Source organism: Apium graveolens, chromosome 2, assembly GCF_009905375.1.
Source record: "Apium graveolens cultivar Ventura chromosome 2, ASM990537v1, whole genome shotgun sequence".
Lineage (NCBI taxonomy): Eukaryota > Viridiplantae > Streptophyta > Magnoliopsida > Apiales > Apiaceae > Apium > Apium graveolens.
Genome location: NC_133648.1, coordinates 65,784,837 through 65,796,972, shown reverse-complemented (window position 1 = coordinate 65,796,972; position 12,136 = coordinate 65,784,837). Strand labels below are relative to the sequence as shown.

General features: G+C 34.8%; 2 protein-coding genes across 2 annotated transcripts; one reads left to right on the top strand and one right to left on the bottom strand.

The window, feature by feature from the left end:
• Positions 1–2,064: 2,064 nt before the first annotated feature.
• LOC141707482 (uncharacterized) lies at positions 2,065–9,170 on the bottom strand. The gene is made up of 4 exons (XM_074510672.1): positions 9,014–9,170; positions 2,812–2,873; positions 2,662–2,720; positions 2,065–2,576 (listed from the first exon to the last, which is right to left on the bottom strand). The coding sequence occupies exons 1-4, from the start codon at positions 9,088–9,090 to the stop codon at positions 2,562–2,564; spliced, it is 213 nt and encodes a 70-aa protein (XP_074366773.1). The 5' UTR covers positions 9,091–9,170; the 3' UTR covers positions 2,065–2,561.
• A 196-nt stretch (positions 9,171–9,366) lies between these two features.
• On the top strand, positions 9,367–11,547 carry LOC141707481 (bifunctional monothiol glutaredoxin-S16, chloroplastic). Its single transcript, XM_074510671.1, has 2 exons — positions 9,367–9,776; positions 10,910–11,547. The coding sequence occupies exons 1-2, from the start codon at positions 9,408–9,410 to the stop codon at positions 11,408–11,410; spliced, it is 870 nt and encodes a 289-aa protein (XP_074366772.1). The 5' UTR covers positions 9,367–9,407; the 3' UTR covers positions 11,411–11,547.
• Positions 11,548–12,136: the final 589 nt, after the last annotated feature.

Below are 12,136 nucleotides of genomic sequence, written 5' to 3'. Positions count from 1 at the left end.
CTTAATGATGGACCAAATCTAAGGAGGCAGTAAGATTTAAACTGATCCCATTTGAGATCAGGCTCCTTTTGTTCCAACTTATAACACCATATTGAACTTCACCCAGTTTGTGGAAAGCTGCTAAACCAACCTTATCCTCGTCGTTCATTTTTTGATTGCTAAAGAATTGATCACACCTATAAAGCCATCCCAGTGGATCCCCTGAACCATCATACAAAGGAAATTCTAATTTAGAGTACCTGGGTATGATATTTTTGTTGATGACTTGCTCCGTCGAATCTCTCTTCCCTGATGATTCTTTTTCTTTTTTAGCACCAGATGATTCCTTAACCTTTAGAATTTTCTCCTGATTACCCTTTTGAGATTTCAGAAAGTGTTTTATCCCTAGTATGCCTTCACGAAGTTCGCGAATCTCGTCTCCCATTTTCTTTTCTAGATCCCTTACCTTAATCAACAATTATTCAGAGTCACCCATGACGTTAAACTCTGATACCAAGTTGTTATGGCCCCGAGAAATGGATCTAGTCACAGGTCTATTTGCTGGAAAGAACTCTCTGGTCACGTTCTTGCCTTTCTTGGAAGAACCTATCTTGTTAAAGAAATTTTGTTGAAGAGACTTCTAACCCTCCTGACTTTTACTGATTAAATGAATCCATCATTTTTCTTTTCATTCCTACATCCCCATTATATTAAAAGGATGGCTTCAACAAAAAACAAATAAAGATAGGTGCTTCCTATATTTTAGGAGCTACCTGGAATAAGATAAGATAAACTATAATGCCTAAGAGACTTGATCTAAGCTACATTTCCCACAACTCTCTACAGCTACGGATTATTCTGATAATACTAAATAAATAAAATACTTTTACTTAATTATTTTTATTTTTCCTGCTGCTATACTTCTGACCATAGAAAGCATCTCTAACACAATATCTAACTATTATACAAACACAAAGATTGCCAAATAAATGATTCAAACTATAATTTAAAAATATTCATGATTGTTGCTTCAAAAGAAATAGAGCTACAAGTTTAAGTGCAGTTTGCACACTGCAACTGGAGTTTGCAATCTACAGTTCTGCACAACAGTTTATAATCTGCAAAGCAGTCCCTAATCTGCACATCAGTTTTAAACAACCAAAGAAAATAAAATAAAGTTCACTAGCACCAACAAACTAGACAAAAAAAAGAACAAGAAAAACCAAATTTTGTTGCACAAGTAACCTTGGGCACTTGGGCAGAATTTAGATATCATCATCATCATATAAATTCAAAATATTATCTCTTGCGCGTTCTTCATCATTTCTCTCGCTATTATTGTTTGGTCTATGACCAAAATCATCTTCAACATGCTAATCATCATCCAATATTATACGCGTATGGTCTTCCATCATCTCAACATCATCTTGTGAAGAAAATCCACTTCCACTAGCACGCCTACGAGTACGACGACTCTCAAGGTTTCTTGATGCATCCAAGACAACATCTACGGCATCCCATAATTCATCATCGACGGGATCAATAACTTGTCCATTTACCCCCTCATTGTCCCATTGAAAATCTTCCAAAATCAAAGGAATAATTTTTTTTCCCTCTTCACGCCCCTTTTGGAACCTTGTCACAATCAATATAAACCAAATCATTTAACCGTTAATGATCTAATCTATTCAATTTTTAGTGCGAATCTAAAAAACAAACAAATATGTATATTTAGTAAACTACTTCAAAAGTCACTTGCCAACTCAAAAAAACAGAACAAAGAACTTACAAATTCGAAAATACTCCAATTACAATCACAAACGGATGAAGAACAACAAAGGCCGATCCTTTTTACGAACATAGTGACGGGTTGAAATGGCTGGAAAGATGCGCGGCAAGAGGTAATGTTTGAGGAACGGGTGATAGAGTGATACAGAGAGCGATAGATACAGCAGAAGGGATGAAGTTTTTCTTGAAATTCAAGTTGCCATTGAACAAGTTTGACGTCCATACCAACATGTTTTTTTGTCAATGAATGGGTATAGCTATAGCACTCCAATTTCAGGAATTAAAGTACAAAACAGATAATGAACCAAATATCTAATTTATCTATGTTTAATTCATATGAACTTACAATTCTTTTCATCAACTTCACAAACAGAACCAACACATTCTCAACATAAAACCTCAAAATTGCCACCCTCAACTTCATTTTCCTCGCCTTCTTTAAACAAAAACTTTAGAAAATACAATGAGATAGTTCTACTTGCAACCCTGCATACCACTACATTATAAATGCATCATTCCCATTTATCGCATATATAATCCATACATCTCCAGAATACTAGCTTATGCGTGCTTTATCAACTACACTTGAGTACTCAACTACTACTTCAACCCTGTTTTATAATATCAACCATCCTGTTCATGATTATTCAAATTGTATCACTATCATATATTAGTTTAAATAAAAGTAATAAGCGATAACACTGGATTACAATGACTTGGCAGCTCCCAAAAGATTTACAACAGGTAACAAATCATCGTCATTATAGAGCCATCCAGTCGAGTACCGTGCATTATTACCGAGTAGGAGGCTGCAGCAAAGAAATAGAAGTACAGTAGTCAGCATTTCTGTCCATATATATATATATAAAAAAAATACTATGGTTTCTATATAACCTCAGAGCCTTTTGAAATATCCTTCATCATCTCAACCATTTCTCGTCTCTTCTCAACAGCTGCAGAAACCGAACAGTTTCTCAGAAACAACATTTCACACCCAAAAGCTATAGCTTCAAAGCTAGGTACCAACTTTAACAAAAGACAAACCTTTCTCAGATAGTTCTTGAAATTGTTTCTCTGTTCTCACAGCAAATCTTTGAAATGTACGGCTGACAAATCATAGTCATGTACATTAGAAGGGCATATGACAGTTTTGTTATGCCAACATTAATAGGTACCAGTAATGAATCAGGAAAAGACAGAGAAACTGTGAGAAGTTCAAATATTTATGTTGTCCATAAAGCTTTAGAAGGAATCAAAAAAATATTGTATTCTTTTATGCAAATTTATTCATAATTTTTCTTTTGTATTTGATCTGACAAATTATACCAAAGCTGTATCACACCAATTTAAAAATCGACAGTTACCAACAATGTACTGTATGATCATTCATCTTTCTCTTCTTACCCGCCAAAGCAATAGCAAACAAAGACAGCATTGAAAAGATATTTTGGTTAATGATATTTTCTCAAATCCAGACTCGATCTGATAAAAGTGATGTGGGGCCTTGAACAATTCAAAAAGTCATATTTGCAAATTAAGTCCACAATCAGCCACCAGTACAAAACAATCTACAAGTTCAAAAAGCTATGGAGTCAACTCAATGAAAACTACCAATTTATCATGACCAGTGCAAACCAAATAGTTTCCTCAGTTTCTTCTCTCTATAAAATTCTCAATTCACTCAATCTACACTATAATCCTTCCTTCATGTTTCATCCACATATTTCAGACCCTAGAATCAATACAAAGCCTTACATAGGCTTATCATACTCTGAGCCTCACCGGAAGTCAGTATTTGATATCTGTTCCTTCATCAAGATAGTACCCAAATAATCTCATTTAATTCATGTTTTCCATGAAATGAGGCTCTAGATAGATTCTTTCGAAAGGGCGATAAATTTTTATTCTGTATCTATGTTGCATAGTTGTTCTTCGTATGATAATTTCATTTAAATAAAATAGTTAATTTTCACTCCACAGTCTCTAGGTTAAAGAGAAAAATTTAGTTAGTAATTACTCCTTTGTCCCACTCATTTATATATACTTTCCATTTTTGGATGTCCCATTCAATTCTATACATTTCAAAACTTACCCAAAATAGTAAAGTTTTATAAATATGAAAACTAACTACACCCATTACTTTCTTCCACTACACTCACTTTATACATTTAAATATTGATCGGTCCCACCACCTTACCCACTTTTCTTACTTTTTCTCCTTAAATTACACTTTTTCTTAACCTCCGTGCCCAAACCATACATATACAATTCAACGGAACGGAGGGAGTAGTAAATATCGTGTGCAGAGCTAGCTTCTAATTTCAGGTAATTCAAGATAAATGATTTAGAAGTTGAAGCCAGGCACTTGACCCCTGAAGAGCTAAAAGTATGACATACAATTGCTATAACATTATTCTAGATTGGAATTGAATCACCGAAGTCCTAAGAAAACCCTAAGTTGAGATCTGCATACTGTGGTTCAGTTATGTACATTATATAAACTACATACAACTGAATACTTAGGGTATGCCACGAGAACCCCTCGGGATCATTGTGCCCCGCCTATGAACTGACATTTTACTACAGATGATCAAGCTTACATGAACATTGAACTTTAGTTTCAATGTTACATATAGATTGTACGCAAGATGAAATGGACAAGATTCAATATAATATAACATCTTGCATTCTCTCTCCCCCGGCAAACATCTATCTGCACGAAGCCGACCTAAAACATTGATAGGTAGACTTGTTTGCATATCTCGGACCCATTACTGGTTATATTTAAAAAAAACAAAATAAACACAGAAATCATTTATTTTAGGTAATGCATACAAAGTTTCAACAATACTTTGAGCTCGCATCTAAAGTAAAAGCATTATCCAGTAATCATTAATTTTGAACTCCTCACAAATGCTAAAACAAGAAACATGAGTAAAGTGATACAAAACCTACTCTAATGATGTAAATATCTGGCCTAGCACAATACCACCTTTATTTTCTTTCTTATTTTGACATAAAACTGATAGAAATAAAAAGTCAGTTTAGAACTTCAGATTCTTGTACCCTTTATAAAGACAAAAGACGTCCCAGGTGTGCCGTTGGCTAAACTTTATATTCAAGAATGTACTTTTTCTAGATTACTACAATACAAATTCTTCATTTGATACGTAAATTCAAAAGCATAATGTTCACAGCTGAAATACAACACTAAACTTTCATCACCCATATCTATCTCTCTCGTGCATATTGTGCAAGGTACACATAATGAATATGCAAGTCAACAAAATATCTATGACGCTTTATTCAGATTGCTACTTGAATAAAAATTAGGTTGCATCTGACAGAAACTTGAGGGGACATCAATATGCAACTAGACTTCCCATAAATCCTGTGCAACCTCATAAGGTTATACTATGTTAAAAAGTTACAAGTCTGTTGAAAAAATGTAATACATTGCTGCATTTGTGGTAAAAGCTGATGAGACAATATGTGTATTACAAGCTGAGTTACTCAGACTCGGGTACGGAGTGTCGGATACGACACATATCCGAGTGTCGGATACGACACATATCCGAGTGTCGGACTCGATAATCTTAAAAAATTAGGACATGGGGACACTGTCCGAATTTTGGACACGGGTACGGGGACATGACATAATTTAAATATTTAATTAATTTTTTATAAATTAATAAATATTTCTTTGTCATTTATATTCATTTAATTATTATTTTGAGAAATATAAGGTAAACCATTCGATTTTTTGAAATATAAAATGTAAGTGACGGGGAAGTGCAGTAACATTTCTGTACAATATAGTAAATTTTAAATAATAAATCTTACATAAATATAGATATTTGTGGTGTAAAACAGCTGGATCTGCCTAACTAATGAATGTGGACAAAGGTATGTCCAGATACATTTATCATACAATACACCTATACATACACTAATGCATACACTGTACATTTGTCGGTCATTTCTTCTTCTTTTTTTCCTATCATCTTCATCTCTTTCGATCTACATCCCGAATCTTTTTCATCATCTGTATCCTTCGTCATCTTCTCCATCACTTGTTTTGTTATTCCATTTTTACCCTTATGCAACGACGCCTTCGAACTTTTCCGGCGGCCTTCAAATTTTCCGGTGACGAAGAACACGTGTCGGTTTTCCAGATGACGAATCTGCCCCGTATCCCGTGTCGTGTCCCGTGTCGGGTCGGGTCGACACGGGTACGGCGGCCGGAAGTGACGAGTCGGAATAACAGAGATTACAAGTACTACTAATATTACCCCATAAATTTAAATGAATGCTATGGTGGTCAATAGAGAGAACAAAACAAGGGCACAAGAAGAAAAACAAATATAGACAAAAGAAATTAAGCACCAAAGGAAACGAGTAATCATTGTGCTTAAAATTATTTTGCTAGCTAAGTTCCCAGAGTCCCAGTTTATGAAAAATTCATCGATATTGCAGAAAAATGTTCAGGGAAATTAAAAATGCGAAGAGTAATATAGCGGAACAGAACATCCCAAACTTTTTCTCATTTGTGAAATTATTGTAATCTGGTAGATAAATGAATGTATGCAAGGTAACATAGTTTATACTGATCACAACTTTAAGAGAGTGTCTGAGAATTTCCTGGGAAAAATTAGCAAGTAACAAAGCCAACATTTGGCTTAACCAACAGTAACGTCGAAATACCAACACTAATAATTTCACAAGAACACTACGCAGAATCGAGCCATTCCATGCATCATAGTTGTTAAGACATCGACTAGTTGTCGCCTAGGCGGAAAGGCGGTAAGAAAATAAAAGGCATCCCTACCGTCTTGATTTTAATAGGTTAGACGAATTAGGCGGCGCCTAGGCGAGTTAGGCGGTACCTAGGCCACGCCTAGGCGAGTTAGTCGACTTTGCCTATTTTCGTCTTAAGACAGTTAAATTTATAAAGTTTTACAATTGAGTATTGAATCATCATACTTATAGCAAAAGTCTCAAAATTAAACAAACAAAAGTTGATAAAATCTATTTGTTTCATTCAAATAAACTAATCTTTATATTAATGTCATTATTATGAAAACTAATTAAAATGTATGTCCATAATATCTAATATACATGCCTATATTTAGTATAACGCCTAATTCGCCTAATGGACGGCTAGGCAGGCAGTCAAGGCGGTTCGCTATCGTCTATGTTCGTCTTTACGCCTTGACAAGTTGACATGCATGTGCTAGGGCACTTTCCGCACCTAAGGGTCTTAGCAGCAACTCTACTCAACTCTACACAGGGTAGATAAAGCCTAATGGTGTGCCCATGCAAAACTCTACTTAAGATTTCTTAGAGGTTCTACATGTGTACATCCAAGTTGGGTCTACTAGCGGTAGAAGCTTAAAATGAAAATCATTTACTTGACTTTGATATGAGAATGATTCAGACAAAGGTAAAGAACATAAATGGTGCAAGCAGGTCTAGAACAAATTTTATGAATCCGCCAACTTGACAATAACAAAGATGTTGACTTTTCAGTTCTCTTCCAAATGTTTTCACTTAAATATTTTCCTTCATGACCGTGAAAGAAGCTTGAAAAAAAATGTTGAATTGATCTTGGAAGGTTTAACTTATCTTTCGCTAATAAGGGGAGCGGAACATACTGCAAGGTTAGTTAGGTATCTATAATCTTAACTGCTCATACCACACATCAACCAATAATGGTGTAAGCCTATTTAGTACTCCCTCTGGTCCATTATATAAGTCACTTTGACTTGTCTGCACGTAACTTCAAGTGCTTTGACCACCTATTTATAATTTTTATTTTTAAAATTTTCTTTTTCTGAATTAAAATTTGAAACTAATATTTGTATTAAAAAAAGAAAAATTTACTATGATGTCAAAGCACCTAAAGTTACGTGTAGACAAGTCAAAGTGACTTACATAATGGACCAGAGGGACTGGAACGGCACGCTCACACACACGCACATATACTCCCGCCGTCCCTTTGAGTTGTTAACATTTGAAATGAAGTGTCTGACACGCATTTTAAGGCTCTTATCTAGTATAGTTGTATAACTTATTTTGAAAATTTTCTTTTTTGAATAAAATTTTAAACATTTAATAATTATTCAAAAGAAAGAAAAATTAAAAATAATTTATGTAACTATACTAGATAAGAGCCTTAAAATGCGTGTCGAAAACTTCATTTCAAATGTTAACAACTCAAAGGGACGGAGGGAGTAATATATAGTAAGGTTCTATGGAAAACCAGTTTATCTGGGCTATGTAACATCGGATGCCTTATTTGTATTCTAAACTACAACAATAGTGTTTCTTTCCTCAAGAATTTACAAGTAGCATAAAGACACCAGTTTTCCTTGTCAATTCAGCTTATGATTCTTGGCAGGTAATATTTCGTAAGGCTATTTCAACTTTCCAGCGCATGTTTCTTTATCATGTTATGTTATTCCTGTAATTCGGATACAAAACATATTGGCACCAGTTTTATCAGATTTCGGTGGAGAATGGTTTAAGTGCAGGCTTAAATTTCACAGCTCTAGTCCCAGCCAAAATGGAATACTACAAGGTGATGCGTAGCTAACTAAATTCTGAAGCTAACATTATTCACTGGCTATTGGCTAAAAAACTACAAAGTTATGTCTACGGGATATACGTCTATGGGATATTGCTAATTAATTATTATGCTATCTTTATCGATGTTTATTAGAATGTGGGGAAAAACCCCAATTATACAGCAGACAAATATCAAGCAAGTGGTGATGCTCGAAAAGAATTATATCCTGCAAGAGCATTGCAATCATCTATGGGTTACAATTACATTAAGTACCTAACTCTATAGATGGTTATTTTATCTAATGGAAAACACCAATTACAGGTAAACTATAACTTGAACAAAAGTTTAACCGACAAACAGAACACTGCAGAAATATGTGCAAAACATATAATTGTTATCCATTTTACATTTCTACATATCCATATCACTGATTAATTTGTGAAATCATCGACTTGAATGATACAAGAATCAAATTACAAAATCCTAAGTTCACTCATGGCACATCAAACAACAAAACCCTAACTCCATATATCATTTATCTCCACCAATTCTTTTAATACAGAATAACATAAAACAACCACAATACCGTAAAATTTGTGTTGTTTTCGAAACAAAAAAAAACATAAAATAAAAAACAAAGAAGAAAAAAAAACAAAAGAACATGTAAAAAAGTAGTACCTATTAGCAAGGCCTTCAACAACAAATTGATTAATGACGTATGATATAGCTCTGTGCAGAAAATTCCCTCCCGCCATTTCCTCCCTCAATTTGCTTCTATTCTCTATTTCAATTCCAAACACAAACAAACAAATCTCAAGATTAAATATGACAATACAAACACGTATGTATCTATCTAGAAGATTCTAGAATACCTGAGCCAAGAAACAGATTTCTGATCGACTCCAAAACCCCTAATTTTACATATAAGGCTGCGGCCTTGCAAATGAACCGGCCCATTAAGCTAAAATCCAGCCCAGTAAAGTAGGCCCAAATATTATAACCGGGTCATAAAATTAACAAAACAGAGTCGTCTCCATTTTGACAAACATCTGCAATACAATCATAAACTTGAATGGCAACTATCAATTCATCATCATCTTCGCTACTACATAATCATCTTCTTTCTCTTCCATCCTTTTCTTCCCCAAATGCCCCTATCATTTCACTCAATTTACAATCCAAGCCCTCCTCTTTCACCTCTCTTTCAATTAAGTCGAAGCGAAACGTCGTCGTTTCGGCCTTGAGTAAGATTGCTGAATCTCAGTTTATTAATTTTTCGGCGGAATCTGATGGAATTTCCGGCGTGTTTCCGGCGGAATCCGGTGTTTATGCGGTGTATGATGAGAATAGTGAAGTTCAGTTCATCGGAATATCGAGAAATGTTGCTGCTAGTGTTAGTACTCACCGTAAATCGGTGCCGGAGCTTTGTTCTTCAGTTAAGGTAATCTGTTTGTATAATTTTGTTAATTGTATTGATTTACCCTTTTTATTACACTATATTTGAAGACTTTAGTAGTATTTCGAGAAATTTTGAGTTATACTATGGTAATTTGAGACATTCTATATGTTAGTTGCGTAAATAGGGTTTACTTTCCGATCAAGGATGTTTAACTATAATAAACCGAACAAAAATGACACAAATATTCATAGTATATCGCCTCTCGGAAAATAAGTTTTTTTTGTAATCCTACATTTAACGAGTTTAGCTAACCCTACATTCCTACCGGATATATCTTGCAAGTCTGTTTCACTTTAATGCAAGTCATTTACTCCTACTTCGGGTACTAATTAAACCATTTATAGAGCTTTTTGTTTAGAATTAGTGAAATTAAACTCTACTCGCACTACTTGAATCAGCGATACCTCTATGAACCAATGATTAAGAAAGAAAGCAAACTTGGCATTTCTATTCTTGTGGTGATTAGCAAGTGCCAAAGAGTATCCATCTTTGCTTGCAATCTGTAGGTACTTGATTGTCATTTACGTACAATCCATATTTCAAGAGAGGTAACCGTTGTTAGCAGGAGCATCAGCTAAAGCATTGCCTTGTCTTGGACTATGATACACTTTTTATTCCCATCTGCAATAATATTCAGCTACTTTTATGATATGCGGCACACAAATACTTTTATAATGTGTGGCACACAAAAACCATTACTTTTACAAGGCATTGTGCCATTATATTCTTCTAGCAATAGTGTGGAAACAATATATTTTGTTGTTAGATTTCCTTGGAACTCTTCTCGTGAATTTGGAATTACAACATCTAAGTAGTTAGAATTATGCTAGGAAGCAGGTATACTTGATTTACACAACGCACCTAGGATTTATTCCTAAATTAGCATATACTGCAATTCAGTGAGAGAGTAAGACACTTGACCAAATAATCTGATTTCATCGTTAGGTTGGCAAAGGTGGTAGCTTATTACTGCATTTTAATGATAAAATTGTACCCGTGATATGTTGTGTACGTAAATTGGCTGAATCCCCCAGTGACAAAGTTAAAAGAGCCGTTCCAATTTATTTAAACCTTTGTTTTCCTTTTAATTTGATTGTGAAATTTTTGTTTGGCAGGTAGGGGTTGTAGAAGAGCCTGATAGAACAGCTTTAACCCAAGCATGGAAATCATGGATGGAAGAACACATAGCAGTCACGGGGAAGATTCCGCCAGGAAATGAAACTGGGAATACTACATGGGTCCGGCAGCCACTCAAGAAGAAGCCTGATTTGAAGTTAACACCTGGCCGCAATGTCCAACTTACAGTCCCTTTGGAGCAACTCATTGACCGTCTAGTGAAAGAAAACAAGGTGGTAGCATTTATTAAGGGATCAAGAAGTGCCCCTTTATGTGGATTCTCACAGAAGGTAGTGGGGATTCTTGAAAGCGCAGGAGCAGATTATGAGAGTGTTGATGTTCTTGATGAAGAGTATAATGGCGGATTAAGAGAGACATTAAAGAAGTATAGCAACTGGCCTACATTCCCTCAGGTGTTTGTGAATGGTGATTTGCTTGGTGGATGTGATATATTGTCCTCAATGCATGAGAAAGGGGAGCTTGCTAGTATGCTAAAGTAGACGAGAGTAGCAGATGATTGTTCTGTAAAATGTCTGTGATATTTGTTCTATATACTTCTGTTCGTCGTGTATGATTTAAAATAGATTTTAGTTGCGTTTGGTTTATAAATTAAGAGGACAAAAGCTAGTTGTTCATTTATTTGGCTTGAGTGACTCAATTTGAGTCGGTAAATAACGTTTTCTTATGTAATACTGGTGAGAATAACAATTCCCGGATGCAGTGGTGAAAAATAACAAATCGAACATGCATTATGCATTTTCTTATACCCTCGTCTTTATATGACAAGTCATGACCTTGTACGGGTGTTTAAGTGGGGGAAGAAGAGATGAAAAGAGAAAAATAAAATAGAGATGGGAAGGAGTGCACGTATAGTAAAAAAAGAATGTATTTTAGGCCGTGCGTGGTATTGCTGTTGCAGACCGTTAAATCATCAGAAAGATGTTTGATAAATACTAAAAACTGTTGTCCGGAAAAGCGATTTTGGTCTAAAAGCTGCTGTTAGCAAAAACACGAGTGTTTAGTAAATTCTAAAAGTTGTTGTCTGGAAAAGCGTTGGTTTAAAAGTTGCTGCTAGCAAAAACACGTCCATCCATACTTTTGGAAAAAACTGTTTTCAGTTTTTGCAAGAAATATCTATCAGTTTCACCATCAAATCTTCTCAAAGACATAAATTTTATATAGTAAATCTCAAAATACAATATAATTTAAAAAATTTACCAAACAGT